Genomic DNA, 19,347 nt, shown 5'->3' with positions numbered 1-19,347 from the left:
AACATAATCAATTATAAGCCTATAGTGTGCGGCTGACATGGCTGAGACATGCCGAGTATGTTTAGGCAACTGTTAATAATCTATATTAGACAAGATTAGTTACATGAGACAAGAGACATGAGACATGTTTGTACTGTAAACCCTTCGATCGACGATCGAGCCACGTGGGATTTTCTGCACCTTGATCTGATGAGATTGCTGATCCGTACATAAGTACCTGTACCTGGATCGGTGTATTTCTGGTTACTGTACTCGGTACTCTGTACTCCAAGACAATACCATCGCGAGATAGTTGGGGAAATGTGGCTGGGCTAGACCTAACGCTTGTACGTAAATGCCATGCACCTAGGAGGTCTAGTTTGTCTAGCATGTCACGCTTGTGTGTTAGTTCTTCGGTTTCCCACCTAGTTTTCACTTTAATTGAAATAGCCGCAGTGTTACTGGTTGAAGAATGTTTCTTCACTCTACTCAATTAAGGTTGGGTTATATTGTAGCTCGCGCATAAGCACGTGTTACTCACTTTATACTCGACTTAATCTCCACATCCTTTCCATTTCCCTCTTCATATCTACGGAGTACTCCGTACTACTACTCTCTAGTTATTAAATATCCAGCCCCGTAAACGTCTCCCGAGGTCGCAACGGGTGGAATGTTGACCTCCAGGAGCTCCGTACAGAGTTGGCTCCACGTATCCTCATTGTGAGGCAGGTCGGTAGACCTGTGGAGACGGTTGGCAAAGCTCATGTTTCACGGACTTCATCGGTAAGTTCATCCTGTTTGTGTTGGGTGGGTTGGGTGGATAATTGAAACTGCCCGGTGCTATATATATTTCGACGTATGGAGCCACCTCAGCATGTGATGGTGGAACACGAAGGATTATTGAGGGAAACAGTGGGATATTTGTTTTTCGGGGCGTTATTTATTTATTTACTTCGGCATTGTAACCCTGGACGCCGTGGTAACGTTACCGACTACTGCACCGTTTTCGGTGAGAGCTACCGAGGCTGGGCCTCTAAAGAGACATAAGGAATGTGACTGGTGGAAATGCGATCATGAAAACGTCTGATGTGTTCCCTGAAGCTACATACACTACCAATGGGGTTTCAATGGGTTAGAACGTCTGGCAAAGATAGCATAGAGGGAAACGTCCATCATGACTTGGCCACCGCGACGGAGGCCTGGGTTCTGTCCCAAGATGACTTGACACAGGGAGTTGGAATCGCAAGTGTTTTGGTTCAGCGCATATAGCAGAACTACGGCAGCAACCGGATGTTGAGCCAATCGCTGTTAACCATCATACAGGGCTGACCTTGAAGTATGTAAGCTGAGATACGCAGTCTCATCGACAGATAACCGCGGCATAAATGTGCTTTGTGTCGACATACACTCTGACCCAGCGAATTCAGATAGAATATACTGGTAGTCGTGCGTAAGGATGTGGCTCCCTTGCTAGCCTCGGACGACAGTTCGTTCTTTTTCAAGATGTCATAACTCAAACACGTGCGGGCCCTCAAGGGCGATCATCTTTTGGCATGCGAAGGTTCATCATCGACAACATGTTGCCGGCTGGGCCAGAGGCACCAGCTTGGCCCTGAAGACTCTCCAGCAAGTTTTTAGCGAGGTTAATGTTGACATTGTCATCCTCATCATTGTCGTCTTGAGACTTGGCAGCCTTATCTCCGGAGCCGCTTGCTTCTCCAGACAGATTCTGCGGGCGACGGTTCAGATCGAGGATACCAGTGCCCTGTAACTCGGCTTCCATTCGTCGGGATAACTCCTTGATCTGCTCCGTGTCGTCTTCACCATCCGAGTCTAGTTCTTCCACTCGCTTGCGGATGGAGTCTGACGAAGAGGGCATGCCCATCATTTCTTTCATCATCTTGGCAAACTCCTCTTCGTTGAAAGAAGCATCCTTGTCCTCACCTTCGCTGTCGACTTCCTCTTCCTCATCTTCATCAATGTCAGAGTCCGATCCAAAGTCATCAATGAAATCGGCACCATCGAATCCAGCTGAGTTATCATTCAGGAACTCCTCAAAGCGAGCCACAATGCGTTGAAGGTTTTCCTGGGCACCAGTGTCGCCGAAATTGCCTGTATCTTCCCCCTTTCCTTGGCCCCGTCCTTTGAGCTCTGCCTCCAGATCTTCAAAGTTGATGTCCAACCACTTTTCATCGTCTTCGCGCTTGTCCCAGTTCTCTTGAATCTCTTTGTCTGTGGGAAGCTCTTCATCCCCGGTCTCCACATCCTCCAGAAGCAGCTTCATTTCTCTGACTACAGCCTTGTCCTGGTTTTGAGGATCGTTGAGCAACATCTCAAGTCCACATGCAAGTTTCATTCCTGCCTCTGCGCGGTCGTATGCCTTTCGATCTTCAGTCGAAGGTAGCTTGCCTGCCCAGGTGCTTGGAATGGGGAATTCCTGACTCTTAAGCTGCGCATATCCGACCCGAGTGAATCGGACACTAACGTCAACCAGATCGTCAGGCTTGAAAACGAGACCCGAAGTCACCTTGGCGCGTAGTGGACGTAGGGCAATTGGATCACGGATGTAGAATGCCTCGACGGCGGGTGAGATGTATGCTGGCTTTTGGTGTAGGAGGAATGCAGCCTTGCGGGGGGATTGTAATGACGGCAGAGTGGAGGTTCTCGCTGATCTGCTGGGGGTATTTGCGCAGACGGTAGAATGCCTCTTCCTGGATTATCGTAGATCGGAGGAGGCGACCGGGCTCGTTTTGGATAATCTTTCGTGCCTCCGGGAGAGTGATCTTTTCGGTTACTTGTCTCTTCGCTTCTTGCTTCGGTTTGATGATGCGCAGCTCTCCTTGATTTATCCATACCTAGCGGATGAAAAATGGTTAGCACATTGATGACTCAAGCATCAAGACAACACTCACCCGATTGTCTGCGACGTCCGGTTCTATCCACGCTGGTAGTGTTCCCGCGGCTTCAATAAGAAGGAACTCGCCATCACTGTCCGCCACTTTGACCCAAATATCTTTGTGTCGTTTGGTCAACTCACGGAGAAGGTACACAATAACCCATTCGTCTTCGATGGAGTCGCCGTAGTTGGTGCGACCCTGCAGCGAGCTGATTCCTACAACCGATACAGTTAGTAAGTTTCTAGCAGACAAGAATATATATTTCGTACCATCTTCCTTTGCGATCTCCAATTTGAAGGCCTCACGCTGCCAAATGTAATCTTTGAGCAGATCCTTGGTCAGATCTGCAGCACTGCGCTGGACCTCTATCAATCGCGCGCGGGTCTCGGCAGCTTCATCGATAACGGCGGGGGCGGGGGAGGACGGAATATGGTAGATGGAATATTCGACAGCGTCGTCGGGGAGCTCTGGCTTCGGGATCGGACGAAAGGTGGACTTGAACCATGCGATATCCTCCTCGGTGGTCATTTTGACTGTTTGTGCAGAAAGAAGAATGACCTCATGGCATTCTGATAAAAAAAGCGGCGAACTTTACATCCCGTGATCTGCACGCTAAGCCCAATTAGGCTAGAAATCAACAGAGATGCCCACACTAGACCAAACGCGGGAACTCTCCAAAACACGTCCGTAACTGCCCGTACTTGCCCAACGTGAAGTCTGCAACGCTCCTGCTATATGAGGTGATGGTCACGCGTTGAATATTTCTGGCCTTGTTTTTTTCGACACGATGGCCTTCCCCTACATCGACACGCCGCGCACCGAAATTGACGGCAACGCGACTTACCTTACCAACGGGTTTCGCAGCGTGGGGCGAACTCATTTGTCGGCATTGGACTCAGTCGAAAACTCATTCCATACACCGTCAAAGGACAACGATGTGATAAAGGGCTTCGACAAACGCGTCACTCCGCGTGCGGGCGCTTCCAAGGCGAGAAGCGCGTTACGGCATCTCCCAGCAGCAGGCCCTGAGAAAGGAGAATTCACCCCATTGATGAAGAGCGCGACAAAGAACAACTTCCTGAAGTCAATGTCTGCGGCGCGAGGAACGGACGATCCGAGAACCCCAGGGTATCAGAGACAGAACTATCGAAGCAACGCCCACACGCCCGGCTTACCCCCAATGGACATGTCAGATATTTACGAGGAGGATCGGACGATGGAAGATGCGACACCGCTTCCCCAGGCTGCCAGCAGTAGTGCGCAAAGTACACCGATACCCAGACTAGGACGCGACGGCGCAGGAGTGCTCGGTGGTGGTCAGAATATGATGTCGCTCAAGGAGCAAGTGCAGGTATAATATTATTATCATTATACTCACAAAACTGGCTTCACGCTGACGTTACCTACTCCGCAGGCCATCGATAGACTCCAGAAAGACAACTGGAACTTGAAACTGAAGATCCATTATATGGAGGAACAGTTAGAAAAAGCCGGCCCTGAATACAATAACGCCGCCCTCAAAGAGAACACCGAACTCAAAGTCTTGCGAATGACCATGCAACGCGATATCTCCCGATACCAGAAGAGCCTAGCGCAGGCAGAGCGCGACCTCGAGGATTATCAAGTGCAGCTCATGGAAATGAAGGAGAAGGCGTGGAAGAGGCAAGCTGACGAAACTGTACAACGTGAGATGGATCTGATGCGCGAAGAGCTCGAGTCGCGCGACAAGCAACTCCGAGAAGCCCGCGACGAACTGAGACAAGTGAAGGACAGCCAATCGCAAGAGACCGACAAACTTCGAGACGAGATCGAGGATTTGGAGGCAAGCTTGAGAGAAAAGGATCGACTCCTTGAGGAACGCGAAGAAGAGCTAGAGGACTTGAAGCATAATGGCGACAAAGAGGGTGGCGCAGCCGCAGAGCTCCAGCTTGAACTGGATCGTGCCAAGGAGCAGATGCAAGATATTCAGGATAACCTTGACCAGGTCAAGTCCGAGGCAAGAGAAGCAGACGCCGTCGCAAGGGAAGCTATTGCAGCGAAGGACCACGCCGAAGAAAATTTGAGAGAGTTGCAAGACGAGATGTCAAACAAATCCTTTACCACTAAAGGATTGAGCCGGCAGATGGAGGAGCGAACCGAAAGTCTTGAGCAGGAAGTACATGATCTTCGACAAGAAAATGATGCCCTGAGTGCGGAACTCGAGAACAAAACGAACATTGCGACTCGTCTGGAAGAACGTTATCAAACTATGCAACATGGCCTAGAAGATAACGCTCAACATCTTGTCCAGGACCTTGATACTGCCAAGCGCGAACGTGACCAAGCCCGTTTCGATTTGTCGAGAACTTCCGCTCGACTGGAGGAGGCTCTAAACGAAATTCAACGTGCAACAGACGAAAAGGAACTTCTTCAAACTCGCCATCGTGCACTGACCGACGAATCGGGAGGACTGCAAGCCGAACTCGACCGAGCACAATCCAGGATCCGCGAACTCCAAAAGGCTGTTCAGGATGCCACTACTCGCGCCCAGGATGAAGGACACAACACCCGTTGGCAGCACAAGGTCGAAGTTGAACGACTGCAAGAAGAGATTGAAAACCTTCAGCACGAGATCGAAGAGAAAGAGGGACGTTTCGCAGTTGATCAAAGCCGTTGGGAGAGCAACAAGCGAACCTTGCTATCAGAGAAATCTTGGGCAGAAGATCAAGCAGCGGACTTGAAGCGCACTATCGACAGGCTTCAGGAAGCCGGCAACTCTTACTCTGGCAAGGAGTCCAGATTGCAGGAGGCCTTTGATGCCGAGAAAAAGCGCAATGCTCAAGAAATGACCATGCTGAATCGCCAAATTCAAGACCTCAAAGATGACCTCGGCAAGACAAGACGCGACCTTGACGAAAAACAAGACGAACTCCTTGCGGCGAAGCAAGATGTCCGGGTATCTCGCCGAGAAGAGCAAGCTCTCCAGGACAAAGTGCGAGCTTTGGAAGATGAAGTTGTTGTGCTACAGTCCAGCCTGGCAGATGAACAAGAGCTCGCCAAGGGCCGGCAGAACAACATGCCCGAACTGGAGAAAATTATGGAGAAAACCATCGCCGAGAGACAAAAACTTCGCGACGAGCTTGCGAATGCTCATGTTGAGCTCTACGACCTAAAGTCTTCCGCAGAGGAGATGGAAGCTGAGCGTGCTGAGCTTCATGCACAACTCGAACGACTCCAAAATGCTGATGACACCACTCGCTTTGACCGCGATAAGCTTGAACTACGCAAAACGACGACAAGACTAGAAAATGAGCTCAACGCACTGCGAGACGCCAAGGCAACACTCGAAAACCAGCTTATTTCTGAGAGTGAAAGGTTCGCCGAAGAGGAGGGCCGTTTTTCTGCTGAGATCGATCGTCTCCAAGACAAACTGCTTGCAGGCTCGGGCAATCGGGATCGTGAACTCACTACAGCAAAGACCAAGGTACAGCGCCTGGAACGTCGGGTTCAGGAACTGGAAGCCATGATCGAGCAGTCGCCCATGGTAGATAATGAGCAATCCGGTGCACATGGAGATCTCTCTCTACTTCGACACAACCTGGACGAGGCTCGGAAACGTGAAAAAATTCTGCTTCAGCGTGAATCCAAGCAAAAGTCTTCTGTACAAAGCTACAAGTCACGAATTGAGGAGCTGGAGAAGGATCTTCATGAGGCGATGATGAACAAATTCGATTCAAACTCCCCGCATAACTCACCCTCCAACAAACTTCATGACGAGTTACGTACTCTGCGAAAGCAAGTGGCTGAAGCGCACCGGTCTCTCCAGAAAGCGACTGCCAAGAATCGTGAACTGGAGCGCGCTGCAATGAAAGAAGAGGACCAAAAGGACTTCCATGAGCTGCTCAGGTCTTCTACCCTCGAAGCCGAATCGCTAGCTCTGAAGCTTTCTGAACGGGAAGGACGCCTCAACGAACTGAAGAAACATGTTCTTCGCATTCGCGAGGAACGAGATGCTCACAGACGAGAGGCCGAAGCTGCAACTAACAACCTCAATGTGTTACAACAGCGTCATGAGGAAGTCCTAGCGAAAAACACTCACCTCAAGTCAAGCAACAAGACCAAGCATGAGAAGGAGATGCGCGGCCTAGGCAAGGAGATCATTTGGCTCCGTGCTCGCCTACAGCGGGAGGAAAAGTTCCGACGTGATTTAGCCTGGAGTAAGGGCCTGATGGAACTCGGTGAACGTGTTCGGGTGGCATGGTTCGTGGCCCCATTTATCCAAATTATTTCTACCCACATAGCTAACATGTTATTCACAGCAACGACGCCGATCTACGCATGATCTCCGAGATGGGTGTACAAGCCCGTGACCGTACTCCTACTCGCACTCCACGCCACAAATTCAGAACTGCCATTTCCCTAGTGAGAGCTACTGTCCGCATGCAAAAGATGAGCAGTGATTGGAAACGAACCAAGAAGCTAGGCGAGGGCTTGAAGCGGGCCAAGACCGAAATGCTTAAGCGTCGGGATGGCTCGAACAAGAGTTTACTTGGGCAATGAATCCTCTGAGATCTTTGTGTTTTGCATCCTGTTGTGATTTTTGTCTTTTGTTCTTCCAGCGTCGATCTTTTGCCAGAGATTCCCCCGACATGTCTTGCAAGTATAGCAGGTTTTTCTTTTTCTTTTCTTCAACTTCTGGCTTCCTCCTCTTTCGATATTTTCAGGATTGGGGCGTTTTAGGGCTGGCTTTGCATTTGCTTGTTGACTATTTGTGCATAGTCATCCTGACGATGAATCAGATGACCCGAGTAGGAGTATTCTTAGTTGCGTCTGTCAGTACAGAAATTGAGCCTCAATTGGCATTGTCTATACCTGCATACGAACGCACAAGGGCTTTACAATTTTGAAGTAGTATGCTCGTGCCATATCAAAACCCATAGCTAGCTATGGTAACCAGTAGCCGATGGTGTACATAGCGACAAACAACCATTTAACGTTTTTTAGCCTTCGAAGGGCGTATGCATCACTCTCGCGCTCTTTGTTATGGGAAGGCCCGTGGAAAAAGACAGATGAAATGTTTGCTCAAACAACGCCACGCCGTTGCCAAAAGTGAATAAACGCTTCTAAACACCAAACTCTTCGGAGACACCGCCCCAAAGCCACAGGAATCCGAGATGAAGCAAGCATTGACAGGACAGAAAGCAAGAAATAAAGAAAAAGGAAGAAACGCAGAACCGGGACGGAGAGAATATGGGCACAGACAAGAAATGAAGTACAGTATTTAACTTCCATCCTGGGTTCCATGACAGTTACCTGGGTGGAAATTCTCAAGCTGTCGATACCATGATGGGAATATTCATATCATCTGACAAGGCACGATTAGGCACCTTCGCTGCCGAATTCTTGGGTCCATTCGGAGTTCCTTGTGAGATCTTCTCCGCTGACGGTTGGTCTGGAGTTTTTAACCGCCTTGATGAAGTCCTTCAGGACGAGTGGGGGCTCCAGGAGCTGCTCTGCATCAATGTTGAGCCAGCTCATCTCCATTGCGCCTGAGTCTCCTGGTGAGCAGGGGGTGACTTTCTCTGCGCCTTCGACCAGAACCTATAACGAAAGGGGTTAGTCACGAATTGTAGATTGAGATGAGAAGTGAAAATGGACCTTCTTATAATGTGTCGCTCCTTGGATTTTACGAATTGGCTGCATCAATGCGTCTTGCACGGCGATACTGATATCACTACCGGAGTAGCCCTCGCTCAGATCGGCTAGTTGGCGGTAATCGGCCTGAGTCATTTGGCACGGCGTGGAGCCCACAGCCAGCATGAACATCTTCATTCGTGCGTTGACGTCGGGCAGACTGATGTGTACTCTTCGCTGGAATCGTCGCCGGATGGCAGCATCGAGTTGCCAAGGAATATTAGTTGCGCCCAGAATCAGGACGCCCTTTGAGTCTTTGCCGACACCGTCCATCTGTACAAGCAACTCGGTTTTGATACGTCGAGATGCCTCGGACTCTCCTTCGCCACGAGGTCCGCAAAGAGCATCAACCTCGTCAATGAAGATAATTGCGGGCTTGTTTTCGCGGGCCATATTAAAAAGCTGCTTGACAAGTCTGGACGCGAGTTAGTATGCATAACTTCAGTACTGGGCGGGAAAACATGATCGCCTACCTTTCACTCTCTCCCATCCACTTTGATACCAGGTCACTACTGCTGACACTGAAAAATGTGCTGTTTGCTTCCGTTGCAACGGCTTTGGCAAGATAGGACTTTCCAGTACCAGGGGGGCCATAAAGCAAGATACCCTTCCAGGGTTGCCGCTTGCCAGTGAACAGGTGCGGAAACTTGATAGGAAGAATGACAGCTTCCTTCAGTGCTTCCTTTGCATTTTCCAGACCAGCAACATCCTCCCATTTCACGTTTGGCTTGTCGGACAGGATAGCGCCTTGAAGTGCTGACCGGAGCTTTTTCGATTCCGCATCCTCGCCATTATCGTCATCTTCCTTTCTGTTTGGACCACTACCGTCAGCGGATGAACAAGGAGAGAGCTCAATTGCCAGCCTTGCTAAGACACAATAATTGAACCGACAGAGCAGGGTTGAGCCCAGTCAAATGAGGTCGATACATACCCTCCCTTCCCACTACCTTGCGCCACCTTGCCATTTGCGCCAACAGCGCTTGGTTTTTTCCGATCCTCGGCCAAGTGGTTCTTAAGCTTCTCTGCACGATCCATGTACTCGCCAGCCTTTGCGCGGATCATCTCCTTGGACTTGGGGTTCTTCTCCCATTTCAAGGCCAGCATGAACAACTCCAGTGCGGAGTAGTACATCTGATAAGCCTTTTCGTACTCGCCATCATTATCATTCTCGATTGCCTTCTTGACTGTATCGATCGCCCGCCCCAAGAAGTCGGTATTACTCATGATGGCAAAGCGTCGACGAGTTTGGTGAGTTCGGAGAGGCAAGTGAACCGCGGAGGCAGACGTGCTAAAGCGGGGAGAGAAAGAGGGGAGCAAGGGTCTCGTGGGCACTGGGCGAAGGCTAGAAGGATAGGCAGAGACGTGCGAGTAGGGAATACTAGAAATCCAGTAAGGAAGAAGGAAATCGAAAGCGAGTATCGGCGCAAGAACAGTCGGTTGGATGGAATTGGAGGGGAAAGGGAGAGTGGAAGTTGTTTACGGGCGGGCAGGTCGATTGATTTTCCCTCCTCCCACTTCACCTCCAACTTCACCATGGACCCCCAGAAACAGCTTCAGGCGCTCACGGAAGAGTTCCAGGGCATGCAGACCGGTTTGTCTACTTGTCTATTTGCTATTTCCGGTGGCAGCCACTGACTTGTCCCCCGCGCAGAGCTCGAGGGCTTGGTCGATGCCCGCCAGAAACTTGAATCGCAGCAGCAGGAGAACCAGGGTGTGCAGAGCGAGTTTGCTCAGCTGGATGATGAATCCAACATTTTCAAGCTTGTCGGCCCGGTGCTGCTGAAGCAGGACAAGACCGAAGCAACCATGGCCGTCAACGGTCGACTGGAGTTTATTGAGAAGGAAATGTTAGTCTCACCGCTGCGAACCGGCAAATATGGACGCTTATTGTGAAACTATAGCAAGCGAATTGAGGGCGAGATCGATGCAACACAGGACAAGAGCGAGGCCAAGCGTGCAGAGGTAAGGCGCATTATCACCCTCTCCAACATGGACATATTTTGACATTCCCCTCCAGATCATGCAATTCCAGAGTCAGATTCAGCAGCAGCAGCAGGCTGCTGCTCAGGCTTCTGCTTGAGCTCGAAATAGCAGTATCCAGAAGTAACGGAGATGTCACCAGGAGATGCGATAAGTGGGTGGGTGCACCACGAAGCTGGCGCCAGATGGGACTAAAGTCCAACCAGTTCAACTGCGTTTTAGCGCCCACAATTCGCAGCTGTGATCTATCTTGATTCAACGAGAGACCGGAAACTGTGCATGGACGTTGAACGCTAAGTTTTCATGAATTGGGATACCATAGTATCCGAGGAAATGTGATCTGTATAGGTGCTCGACACCAGAATGGCCATGGATTAGGTTGAAGATATACCCATCAAAATTTCATTGCAATACTACCAAAGAGACCAGCGGATGACGAATTGCACCACGTTGAGGGTTGGGTCGATTACTCCGAAGAACTCTACTCAATTCTTAAATAAAAAGCAATACAGTTTATATTGACAGAACTGGTTTCTATTCATTGTATCATAATCAACGTTTATGTGCGAGAATTAGTATCTAGGACTTGACCAGCAGGTTCTCGCCAGACATCTCCTCGGGCTGTTCAATGCCCATCGCAGCGAGAACGGTGGGGGCAACATCGCCCAGAACACCGCCCTTCTTCAGGCTCCAGCTCTCAGGGGCGTTGGCCATAACGAAGGGAACCTTGTTGAGAGTGTGGGAGGTCTTGGGGGTGCCCTTCTCGTTGAGCATCTCCTCGGCGTTTCTGTGAATTTGGGTTAACTAGGAATTCCCATGATATCGAACTAGGTGGAACAACTTACCCGTGATCGGCGGTGATGAAGAGAACGTAGTTGTTCTTCTTGCAGGCCTCGTAGATCTCACCGATGGCCTTGTCGGTGGCAGCAACACCCTGGATGGCGGCCTCGTACACACCGGTGTGGCCAACCATGTCAGGAGGAGCGAAGTTGTTCATGACGAAGTCAAACTTCTTCTCGCCAAGGCGCTCAGCCATCTTGGTACCGACGGCAGCGGCGCTCATCTTAGGGTCAAGATCATAGGTAGCAACCCGGGGCGAGGGGATCATGTCGCGAACCTCACCTGGGAACTGCTTCTCAACGCCACCGTTGAAGAAGAAAGTGACATGAGCGTACTTCTCAGTCTCAGCAATGTGACACTGCTGGAGGTTCTTCTTGCCGAGCCACTCGGACAGGACGTTACCCATGTGTTGCGGGGGGGAAGGCAACATCAAAAGTGTAGTCGGTCTTGTACTGGGTCATAGTGGTGAGGGAGATGTTCTTGGGGTAGGGGAAGTCGGGGCGAGGGGAGCGGTCGTAGTCACCCAGGAGCTGAGTGATCTCACGGACACGATCCGAACGGTAGTTGAAGAAGAAGACGGTGTCGTCGTCTGTTATGGCTCAGTTAATATCACGAGCTGGACTCATGTGTTTAGCTTGAACGTACCCTGGACACGGCGCTCCTTGCCACCAACAATGATGGGCTTCAGGAACTCGTCGTTCTCGCCCTTCTCGTAGCGCTCCTTGATGGTCTTCAGAGGATCCTCGCTGTCCTCACCCTCACCAGTGACCAGACCCTTCAGGCCAACCTCAACACGCTCCCAGCGCTTGTCGCGGTCCATGATGTAGTAGCGGCCAACAACGGTGGCGATAGCACCAGTGCCGAGCTCCTGGGTCTTTTCAAGAAGCTGCTGCATGTACTTGTCGGCACTCTTGGGGTCGGTATCACGTCCATCACCGAAGAAGTGGATGAAAACCTGGGGAATCTGCATTTCCTTGGCGACCTCGAGCAGGGAGAAAAGGTGAGTGATGTTGGAGTGAACACCACCGTCCGAGACCAGACCGCACAGGTGCAGACGCCCATTGCCCTCCTTCGCACGAGTGAAGGCCTTGGCAATGTTGGGAACCTTGCCCATCTCACCCTTCTTGAGGGTCTGGTCAATGCGAACACTGTCCTGCCAGACAACACGGCCGGCACCAATGTTCAGGTGACCGACCTCACTGTTGCCCATCAGGCCCTCGGGCAGACCGACAGCAAGAGACGAGGCATCCAGCTCGGAGAAGCCCTGGGCGGTCTTGGAGTTGGGCTCGGAGAAGCCAGACATGAACGGGGTCTCGGCGGCGGCGATGGCATCACCCTGAGGTGGGGAGTTGGGGCCCGCGATACCCCAGCCATCAATGACAACTGCATGACATTAGTGTTTGATTTGGGGACCTGGGGGATAGTCGATCTTACTCAAAGCAACTTTCTGGTCGACCGAAGCCATGGTGGGGTTGTATGTGTCTGAATCACCTATAAACACCGATTAATTGTCTTGCAAGGATATAATAACCCTATACGGGTAATAATGCCAAATTGCTTACCAACAGACAGATGATGAGAGGAGAAAGAGAATAGGAGACAAGCGTAAAAAAAGGCCGGTTGAGGAGGGGCATTCCCGGTGACGCTTTTGGTTCTTCCCCGACGTCACTCCGCGTTCCGACTCTTCCCTAATGACTTACCCCGGGATCACATCGTTCTTCAATATCCTCGGGTTCCTTTAGTCAAAGATCCCGCAATGGCTTCTCGATCCCCAACAGCGGGCACTCCACTGCCCAAATCCTCAGTCGCGCCCGAGACGCCCTTCAACGCGCCAGCCTCACCCCAGACCGTACCCTTTCCCTCACCACAGACCTTTGAGATCATCCCGCCGCTATATGGGATCCTCGTTCGCTTGCTCTCTCAAAAGAACACATCAAACGGCACATCGGGCGCACCCGGAGACACCACAGGAGCTCCAGGAGCTTCTGCCGAGACCAACCAGGCAGCCCAGCAGGCAAACAATGGCACTGCATCACACGATGTACCAGTCCTTGACCCAGCCACTCATCCACCACTCGATGTGAAAGATCTTCCTACTGAAACCAGCTCTGTCCGGATTCGAATCCAGAAGGCGCGCACAGTCGTCGAGGGACTGCCAGACGTGGAACGGTCTGTTGAGGAGCAACAAAAAGAGATTGCAGAGCTTGAGGACCGTGTGGCACGCTTACGCTCTGTCATCTCAGACTTTGGGGACCGCGCAGGAATGCCAAATGGGGGCATCAGGACCTAATAGCAGAGCTATAGAACCTCAAAACTACACAGGAAAAGCAGGCTATAATGGGAAGGCTGAGCGAGTTTCGGGATCATTTATGGTGTTGGATGTTTATAAAAGGAATACCCGGGTTTTTATTTTAGCAATCAAGTCATGATTATTCCAATACATCCCAATTGCAAGCAAAAAAGACGCATATATCGCCTTAACCTGAGAACCTAAGAATTTCCAATCGGATGACCTAATTCACCTAATTCGGCCTGCCGGTCTCCGATATCGTCTCTTTAACTTTGGTGGCCTGAGGCAAACGGCAGATCACCCCTCCCCCACCACTCCCATTTCTTTTTTTCTCTTCCTCTTCTTCATCCTCCCTTCTGTTTTTCATCAATCAAGAAAACAGACATATTTACCTTCATCATGTCTTACGCTCTGTCTGAGGCCCACAAGGGTGTAAGTCTCTTCAATTCCACCTGCCCCCAGGTCTGGTATAGATCATTGACTCATCATTTTTACAGCAAATGCACAACTCCCTCGTGTCCAGTGACCCCGAGATCGCTGCGATCATGGTACGTTTGAACTCTTTCTGAGGCAATTGTCACCTTCAATTGCATCTTCTATAATGGAATTTGCTTTTGCTAATGCTCCTACTCTTGCAGGAGAAGGAAATCCAACGTCAGCGTGAGTCGGTCGTCCTGATCGCCTCGGAGAACTTCACCTCCCGTGCTGTCTTTGATGCTCTTGGCTCGCCCATGTGCAACAAGTACTCCGAGGGTTACCCCGGTGCTCGTTACTACGGTGGCAACCAGCACATTGACGCTATTGAGATCACCTGCCAGCAGCGTGCCCTCAAGGCTTTCAACCTTGACTCCGCCAAGTGGGGCGTCAACGTCCAGTGCCTTTCCGGTAGCCCTGCCAACCTCCAGGTCTACCAGGCTCTCATGCGTCCCCACGAGCGCCTGATGGGCTTGGACCTCCCCCACGGTGGTCACTTGTCCCACGGTTACCAGACCGCCACCAAGAAGATCTCCGCTGTCTCTACCTATTTCGAGACCTTCCCCTACCGTGTCAACCTCGAGACCGGTATCATCGACTATGACGAGCTCGAGCGCAACGCCGAGATGTACCGCCCCAAGTGCTTGGTTGCCGGTACCTCCGCCTACTGCCGTCTCATTGACTACAAGCGCATGCGCCAGATTGCCGACAAGGTCGGTGCCTACCTCATTGTCGACATGGCTCACATCTCTGGTCTGATCGCCGCCGGTGTCATCCCCTCTCCCTTCGAGTACGCCGATGTCGTGACCACCACCACCCACAAGTCTCTCCGTGGCCCCCGTGGTGCCATGATTTTCTTCCGCAAGGGTGTCCGCAGCACCGACAAGACCGGCAAGGACATCATGTACGACCTTGAGAACCCCATCAACTTCTCCGTCTTCCCCGGTCACCAGGGTGGTCCCCACAACCACACCATCACCGCTCTGGCTGTTGCCCTCAAGCAGGTCGACACTCCTGAGTTCAAGCAGTACCAGGAGCAGGTTATCAAGAACGCTAAGGCCCTCGAGGAGGAGTTCAAGGTTCTGGGCCACAAGCTCGTCTCCGGCGGCACTGACAGCCACATGGTCCTTGTTGACCTCCGCCCCGAGAGCATCGACGGTGCCCGTATCGAGGCCGTTCTTGAGCAGATCAACATTGCTTGCAACAAGAACTCCGTCCCCGGTGATAAGTCTGCCCTCACCCCCGGTGGTATCCGTATTGGTGCCCCCGCCATGTCTTCCCGTGGTATGGGTGAGGAGGACTTCAAGCGTATTGCCCGCTACATTGACCAGGCCATTGCTCTGTCCAAGAAGATCCAGAGCGAGCTCCCTAAGGAGGCCAACAAGCAGAAGGACTTCAAGGCCAAGGTTGCCAACTCCGACAGCATCCCTGAGATCCTGGCTCTCCGCAAGGAGGTTGCTGAGTGGGCCAGCACCTACCCTCTTCCCGTCTAAATCAGACGCAAAGAGAGTATGGTGAAGAAAGAAAGAGGGACCTGACTCAGGTCCCGCGAGTTCAACATCATTTCGTACAGAAAAGAAAAACTACATGAGTGCGTTTTAAGGGGTTTAATACCGGACTGCTTTTTTCAACCTGACGCGGGTCATTGGGATATTGGGAATGTTATTTTATGCATGACGAGCAATGCTTTTTGGCGGGTGAGCAACCGCACTATTTCAACAGCGGGCTCATATTTCTACGGGAAAAGTTCAACATTTAATGGGCGTCCTATGTATATTTTACAACTTTGTTCTCAACACAAGAATTTATACAATTCACGGACGATTTCTTCATTCTGATCCTACTGTAGACTTCATACTTCCCCCACGTAGCTCACGTTATCTGGGATCACGTGTGGTCCCCCCTCTTTCCCGACGTCCCAAGGTTCTCTTCAATTCCTTTCCTGCTGTTGTATCTTCTTCCAAGCCTGTTTACAGGCGACTCTTGAGTCATTACTGCACTGCTTTCAGTTCTTTACAGACACCCTCGAATTCGCCTTCAAGCCTGTATTCGCCCCCTCTATCGATAAGGGCATATCTCTTATCAGGACATTGAGGTCATTTACAGTCAGGATCTGAAGCAGTGCAGTGCATCATTTGAGCTTTTGGCCGTGAGAGCCTGGTCGACATGGCGAATACAGCGCAGTGTTATTACTGCTTTGAATCCCTGCTTGCTTCATTCGAGGGCCGCGAGCCAGCCACGTTGGCAGCCGTAGAAGCCCTCTGGGAGCAACATGAGCAAACTAAGAAGCTGTCGAGTCTGCAAGATCAAACAGAACAAGAGGCAGACCGACAGCAGTCTGTAAATGAAGAGGACGAAGATGATGCCCAACAATCCTCCCTGACGAGTAGTCGTCCCAACAAGCTGAAACTCCCAAGCGTCAGCCGCCTTCAGAGCCAATGCTCTGTCACATCCAGTGCAGCTACTACGCCGTCATCGGCTTCCAACACGTCTACCAATTCGCTTGGCTCAACCTCAACAAACATCACCTCACCCGGGCTGGCCGAGACCCCATCCCAGCTGATATCTCCCGATCAGCGGTACCCCTTGTTCGTCACATGGAATACCATGTCACGAAGTGGACACAAGTCTCTGCGGGGTTGCATAGGCACATTCGAGGGACAGGAGCTGGCAAAAGGGCTGAAGTCCTACGCTTTGACCTCGTATGTACTTCCCAATCCTTGCTTTTATATACATGAAAACATACAGCCACAGTATACCAGACCAGCTAATTTTTAATGTTCCTTTCTTGCAGGGCCTTTGACGACACACGTTTCTCTCCTATCCCCAAATCTCTCCTCGCCTCGCTATCATGTTCTCTCACTCTCCTAGGATCCTTTGAACCCTGCACAGACGCCCTGGACTGGAGTTTAGGCACCCACGGTCTGCGTATCTCCTTCATTCACCGCGGCCGTCGCTACGGCGCCACCTATCTCCCCGACGTTGCCGTCGAGCAAGGCTGGACGAAGGAAGAGACCGTCGAGAGCCTGATGCGCAAGGCAGGATGGGACGGTGGTGGTGGGAGTGGCAGTGCCGCTAGGAGACTACTACGAGGCGCGGCAGGCGGGAATTCCAGCGCTGCCAAACCTTGGGACCAAGTTTCGGAGTTCCGCACTATCAGGTATCAGGGCCTCAAGGCGAGTGCGGATTATGCTGAGTGGCAGGCATGGCGGGACTGGGTTCTGTCTCTGGACGATGGAGCGGAAACCCTGGCAGGCTTGGCTTGATTCAGTTTCCATTCTAGATCGCGTTGCTTTTGTCCTACATTTCTAGCATGCGTGAGACCATTGATAATGATTATGGTGATACTACAGTACTTCTATGGCCGGCTTTGGTCCAGAGGTTTCCGGATAAGTTTCTTATGGGATAGCAGTAGCGTACTTAAGATCACCAATATGGAGCCTAGTGAATACAATGAAATCTCGATTCGCACCCACCAACACTACACTTAGTATATTCCTCTTTATCATTCAGTTTGTTTAATTATAGCGTGATCCTTTATAATCATAATGATTCATAACATGTGTAGTTAAATAGCGGCTAGTACTCCGTACTACAAGAATATAGATACCACCTCCTCCGGTACTGCCACTCCGTAGGAGTGAGCCTTGTATCCCATTAGAGGCCCGCGTAGTTATATAGGCCAGAAAAAGTGAAAATGCCCCATACTAGACAAGAGTCACCAACATTCACTCTGACCAGACGCAATACAATCACAATTGAAACAGAGACATGGGATATGCAAATGCAAAATAGAAAAGGGTATGATTTAACGGGGAGTCCGACTCCACAACCCAGCAACCATCTCCTTAACCCTACGCTCCTGAGCCCGAATCTGCTCCTCGGTCTGCCCACGAGCATTGCCCCGACTATCTATCTGCCCAGCAGAAGCATGATCCGCAGCCGACTGCGCCGGCGCAGCATGCTTCTCCTCCTCAATAATCTCGTCCCCATTCACTCGCTCAGGCTTAGGATCAACACTCATAACACCGTCCATCATGAACCCACCACCCTCGCGGAGCTTGTTGATAGCACGCACGGTATCGATAGCGCGGTGCAGCGTGCGCCGCGCATTGAAGTTCTTCTTGACGGTCGGCAGGAGGTCCTCGCCCGAGCCGATCTTGGCGTTGTCATAAGGCGGGTTGACCCATGGGTGCTGGAGGGCTTCGTGGGCGGTCATTCGCGATTGGGGGTTGATTGTTAGGCAGCGGTTGATGAAGGTGCGCGCTTCTTGCGATACGCCGCGCCAGTACTCCAGCGGCGTGAAGGAGTAGTCTGCTGCTAGGATTGCTTGCATTTCTTCCAGGTTTGAGTCGCGGTCGAAGGGGGTGTAGCCGCATAGTAGGAAGTAGGTGATTACACCAATGGCCCAGATGTCGCTGGAGTTTGTCAGATATGGAGGGTGTTTACTATCAATGTATGGTATGGCATGTACGGGGCGTGGGACTCACACTGGCTTGCCGTGGCCGCTTTTTTTGAAGATCTCCGGGGCCATGTATCCTGGCGTTCCGCAGGTTGTTGTCAGGACGTGGAACTGCTCCTCGTCCATGATTCTTGACAATCCGAAATCAGCGATCAATAGATCGGCATTGTCTTCTGGTGTGCGGAAGAGCAAATTCTCGGGCTTCAAGTCTCGATGCACGATTCCGTGGTCATGCAGATATGCCACAGCGGAAAGCACTGCGCGAATCAAATCGGCAGCGTCCGACTCATAATAGCTGCCTTTGCGGCAGATGCGATCAAAGAGTTCCCCGCCCAGGGCGAGATCAGTCACCAAGTACACTAGAGAGCAATAGTGGTCAGTGGTCATCAGAGACAGACGGTATACACCACACCGACAGGCAACGCACGGTTGTTCATGGTCTCAAAGTAGTCGACCAGCGTGAGGATATTCTGGTGGCCCATAGACACCTTCTTCAAGACAGCGATCTCGTTCCGGACCTGTTTCAGTCAGTCCATCAGCATGCAGTGGTGCCGGCCGCAGTTCCAACACATACCATGTGCTCCCGCCCAGACATCAAACGCTTGTTGATGACCTTGGCCGCATAGTAGCGACCAGTATCTATATGCACGCATTCCTTGACGACGGAGTACGATCCAGCGCCGAGTGTCTTGCCGGTTTTGTATCGGCACGGTTGGACCTTCGGTTTCGGAGGTGGTGCCGCCATGGGGAGA

At 51.4% G+C, this 19,347-nt stretch overlaps 9 protein-coding genes across 9 annotated transcripts; 5 read left to right on the top strand and 4 right to left on the bottom strand.

The window, feature by feature from the left end:
- Window positions 1-1,510: 1,510 nt before the first annotated feature.
- N7446_008338 (putative regulatory factor Sgt1) lies at window positions 1,511-3,404 on the bottom strand (the record flags this gene model as incomplete). Its single annotated transcript, XM_058517083.1, has 4 exons — window positions 1,511-2,605; window positions 2,628-2,834; window positions 2,892-3,091; window positions 3,146-3,404. 4 exons carry the CDS (start codon window positions 3,402-3,404, stop codon window positions 1,511-1,513), a joined length of 1,761 nt encoding a protein of 586 aa, XP_058370729.1.
- Window positions 3,405-3,663: 259 nt separating this feature from the next.
- N7446_008337 (putative spindle-pole body protein (Pcp1)) lies at window positions 3,664-7,415 on the top strand (the record flags this gene model as incomplete). The annotated part of the gene is made up of 3 exons (XM_058517082.1): window positions 3,664-4,227; window positions 4,291-7,115; window positions 7,175-7,415. The coding sequence occupies 3 exons, from the start codon at window positions 3,664-3,666 to the stop codon at window positions 7,413-7,415; spliced, it is 3,630 nt and encodes a 1,209-aa protein (XP_058370728.1).
- An 819-nt stretch (window positions 7,416-8,234) lies between these two features.
- N7446_008336 (AAA family ATPase VPS4) lies at window positions 8,235-9,773 on the bottom strand (the record flags this gene model as incomplete). Its single annotated transcript, XM_058517081.1, has 4 exons — window positions 8,235-8,456; window positions 8,514-8,964; window positions 9,023-9,358; window positions 9,481-9,773. 4 exons carry the CDS (start codon window positions 9,771-9,773, stop codon window positions 8,235-8,237), a joined length of 1,302 nt encoding a protein of 433 aa, XP_058370727.1.
- A 309-nt stretch (window positions 9,774-10,082) lies between these two features.
- On the top strand, window positions 10,083-10,629 carry N7446_008335 (tubulin-binding prefolding complex subunit YKE2; the record flags this gene model as incomplete). Its single annotated transcript, XM_058517080.1, has 4 exons — window positions 10,083-10,140; window positions 10,201-10,396; window positions 10,451-10,511; window positions 10,567-10,629. The coding sequence occupies 4 exons, from the start codon at window positions 10,083-10,085 to the stop codon at window positions 10,627-10,629; spliced, it is 378 nt and encodes a 125-aa protein (XP_058370726.1).
- Window positions 10,630-11,108: 479 nt separating this feature from the next.
- N7446_008334 (phosphoglycerate mutase, 2,3-bisphosphoglycerate-independent) lies at window positions 11,109-12,834 on the bottom strand (the record flags this gene model as incomplete). The annotated part of the gene is made up of 5 exons (XM_058517079.1): window positions 11,109-11,316; window positions 11,375-11,754; window positions 11,798-11,958; window positions 12,015-12,752; window positions 12,804-12,834. 5 exons carry the CDS (start codon window positions 12,832-12,834, stop codon window positions 11,109-11,111), a joined length of 1,518 nt encoding a protein of 505 aa, XP_058370725.1.
- A 291-nt stretch (window positions 12,835-13,125) lies between these two features.
- On the top strand, window positions 13,126-13,659 carry N7446_008333 (mediator of RNA polymerase II transcription subunit 9; the record flags this gene model as incomplete). The annotated part of the gene is made up of 1 exon (XM_058517078.1): window positions 13,126-13,659. The coding sequence occupies one exon, from the start codon at window positions 13,126-13,128 to the stop codon at window positions 13,657-13,659; it is 534 nt and encodes a 177-aa protein (XP_058370724.1).
- A 399-nt stretch (window positions 13,660-14,058) lies between these two features.
- On the top strand, window positions 14,059-15,626 carry N7446_008332 (glycine hydroxymethyltransferase SHM2; the record flags this gene model as incomplete). Its single annotated transcript, XM_058517077.1, has 3 exons — window positions 14,059-14,091; window positions 14,157-14,207; window positions 14,298-15,626. 3 exons carry the CDS (start codon window positions 14,059-14,061, stop codon window positions 15,624-15,626), a joined length of 1,413 nt encoding a protein of 470 aa, XP_058370723.1.
- Window positions 15,627-16,299: 673 nt separating this feature from the next.
- Window positions 16,300-17,399, top strand: N7446_008331 (AMMECR1 domain-containing protein; the record flags this gene model as incomplete). Its single annotated transcript, XM_058517076.1, has 2 exons — window positions 16,300-16,835; window positions 16,928-17,399. The coding sequence occupies 2 exons, from the start codon at window positions 16,300-16,302 to the stop codon at window positions 17,397-17,399; spliced, it is 1,008 nt and encodes a 335-aa protein (XP_058370722.1).
- Window positions 17,400-17,941: 542 nt separating this feature from the next.
- N7446_008330 (serine/threonine-protein kinase) lies at window positions 17,942-19,340 on the bottom strand (the record flags this gene model as incomplete). The annotated part of the gene is made up of 4 exons (XM_058517075.1): window positions 17,942-18,551; window positions 18,624-18,954; window positions 19,023-19,113; window positions 19,170-19,340. 4 exons carry the CDS (start codon window positions 19,338-19,340, stop codon window positions 17,942-17,944), a joined length of 1,203 nt encoding a protein of 400 aa, XP_058370721.1.
- Window positions 19,341-19,347: the final 7 nt, after the last annotated feature.

This window comes from Penicillium canescens (genome assembly GCF_028828765.1).
Source record: "Penicillium canescens strain IBT 15451 chromosome Unknown utg000005l_segment0_segment0, whole genome shotgun sequence".
NCBI lineage: Eukaryota > Fungi > Ascomycota > Eurotiomycetes > Eurotiales > Aspergillaceae > Penicillium > Penicillium canescens.
The sequence above is the reverse complement of the archived record's forward strand: the minus strand, read 5'-3'. Positions and strand labels throughout refer to the sequence as shown.